The sequence below is a fragment of the Anopheles merus genome, unplaced genomic scaffold (assembly GCF_017562075.2).
Source record: "Anopheles merus strain MAF unplaced genomic scaffold, AmerM5.1 LNR4000819, whole genome shotgun sequence".
Taxonomy (NCBI): Eukaryota; Metazoa; Arthropoda; class Insecta; order Diptera; family Culicidae; genus Anopheles; species Anopheles merus.
Genome location: NW_024428399.1, coordinates 27501 through 29963, shown reverse-complemented (window position 1 = coordinate 29963; position 2463 = coordinate 27501). Strand labels below are relative to the sequence as shown.

The following is a 2463-nucleotide window of genomic DNA, read 5'->3' as shown; positions in this document are numbered from 1 at the left end:
CTCTCTCTCTCTCGCTCTCTATTCCAATCCAGCTACCCGCTGCTGGAATTGGGGGGGTTGAATTATAACCTCGGTGTGCAAGCGGGTAGCGGGAGGCAACATAACAAAGCAACGGCAAACGGATGCACGGCGGCCACTTTGGCTGAATCGCAATTATTTGTTTTGCGACGAGTGTCGAGTTTTCGAACGTTTTTCTAACTCGGGTGTTCCATTTATTTCTTTCGCCTCTCCTTCGCAGGATGCAACCGCACGTACTACGGGAACATTGGGCTGACGTACAATCTGGAGCTGCACCGACCGAAGGAGGACCGGATACCTTACGTGTGCATCCTGACGTTCACAGCGGCCGGCGGCAACTACGGTGACATCGTGCAGGTACGGCCAAAGTCGATCGATTGTTTCGTTGGAAGTTTTTATTCCCTGTTTTTCTATTTTTTTTGAAAAATGTATTATTGGACACTCAAGGGAAAAGTGTTGAAGCAGCAAAAAAATGGTTGAAATTGGCTCAGAACTTTCCCAGATGAGTACCAATTGGTTCAGTGATGGGCTGTGTGGTTTTTTTCCCGCCCCCCAATCAAGCACTCTTGAGAATTCTCGACTCTTTCGCTCAACTTGACCAACACCACTTTTGCAAGCGTTAAAAATAGATCGCAAGCCAGCGGTCTAAAAAAACAACCGACGATATGAAACGCGGCAAAAAAACCCGTTGACATGTGTCAAAGTGGTTTCAGTGGCGGTCGCGTCGTCGTGTGCGAACCAATCAATCAAGCTTTGCCGTGGCTTTCACACGCATTTTCAGCACGCTATAAAATATGCATTCAATTGTATAAAAGTAGCTCGCGCGCGCGAGAGTGAGGATGATTCAACCGAGGGAGGATCGCAACTGTTTGTTCAACTGCCAAAGGCTTCTGAAGTTGTGTTTATGACAATAAAAGTCCCATCGCTCTTTTAACATTCATTTCAGTAGCGGCAGTAGCAGCAGCAATACAACTGTTTGTTTTTTGCCTGTGTGTTGTTTGCACCGGACACATGAAACATCATTTTTCCCTCCTGGGTGGAGGCCGTTTGTTTTGTTGATTTTCAACCAAAAGCTCAGGCGCCCGCTTTAGCCCTTTGAATTTCAGTTTCAATTTTGCCCGCATGCAAATACATCAATTTATCATCCGTGACACACACGCTGCCCCCCGTGTGTTTCGGTATGAAAAAGTGAAGGAAACAAAACCCCTACAAGGTCGGTTATGCTCCTACAAACAGGAACATTCCAACGCAACATTCCGCAGTGTACTGTGCCGCCGATTCGATCCCTTCGGGGCAAGCGACCGATCATAAATCGTGAAAATAATGACACAAACCCAGGCACCATCGTGATCGCTTCTGTTCCGCTGATTTGATGTTACTTTTTCTTCTGGGGCCTCTGTGTGTTTGTGTGCATTTATCACTTCCACAAGCGCGCCAAAAGTGGCAAACCAAAAATAGAGCATCAAAACTATCAATCCCGCTGCAACTCCATCCATCCGCGTTCGCTTTGCGCCGCATAAAAAAAGATGAACATTTAATCGATCTGGTGAAAGCTTTTTGATGTATCATCAAAATTTAATTAAACTTGATCCGCTGATCGGCCACACATACGCGCGCACATACACTTGCACAGTGTCGGATAAAGTTTTTATCCTATCAATGAAATTCCACAGTCGCTTGTCGGATTTTCCTGTCCACCGTACATGGTCCACCCCGGTCCTATTGCTGCTCCCTTGCGTGACGTATGAGTAACGGTTTTTTGCCCTCCTTTTAAAACTGAGGTATTGGTGTACCCCTTTTCCCCCGCAACTATCTCATACAAAAGCCGAATATGCTGATTCGAAAATGATGAAGCTCCTCCTCTTCCTCTCTCTCTTTCTTTCATTTTCACTTTCCATATCGATGCACGAGGTTTTGCGTTATTCCTCCATCAAAAAGTGCAAAAAAAAAAAAAAACGACATGGGCAACGTTGTTCATCACTGTTTTTGCGCCGCCTACTGATGTTAAATCATAAAGGAAAAAAGGGGACGTTTTTACAACGCACCACACATGCACGGCGCGGGGACAATGTTTGATCGAATGATAAAATTCCGAACAACCAGTAATAGGCAGGCAGCAAAAAGCACAATAGAATTTTTTCTCCATATTTGCTACTTTCATTTCGCATTTGCAATTTCCCTTTTTTTTTTGGTAATGAAACCTTTGTCGATCGTCCGCGATGGAGACGCACGGTGCTTTGTGACGCTTGCTGGGACAGGATTTTCTCGGTGGAGCAGCCCAGTACTTTGTAACGTTCACAGCTGATGGAGCCGCCCAGTGTTTTATGATCTTTTTTTTTCGGGATATTGAAAAACAGATGCGCCTGTTCCGTTGTGAGTGTGGAGGTTGCAAAATAACATTTAAATTGCATTTTCAAGCTACACTAAATTGGAATGATTTTGCAA

The 2463-nt window shown here is 45.1% G+C and overlaps 1 protein-coding gene across 1 annotated transcript in view; it reads left to right on the top strand.

Moving 5' to 3' along the window:
• Positions 1–238: 238 nt before the first annotated feature.
• LOC121603076 overlaps positions 239–2463 on the top strand; it is a gene marked incomplete at its 5' end in the record, with an annotated part of 14282 nt that continues 12057 nt past the window's right edge. The window contains one exon of the mRNA XM_041931804.1: positions 239–375. Within this exon, the coding sequence (XP_041787738.1) occupies positions 239–375 (137 nt within the window). The remainder of the gene's footprint in view (positions 376–2463) is intronic.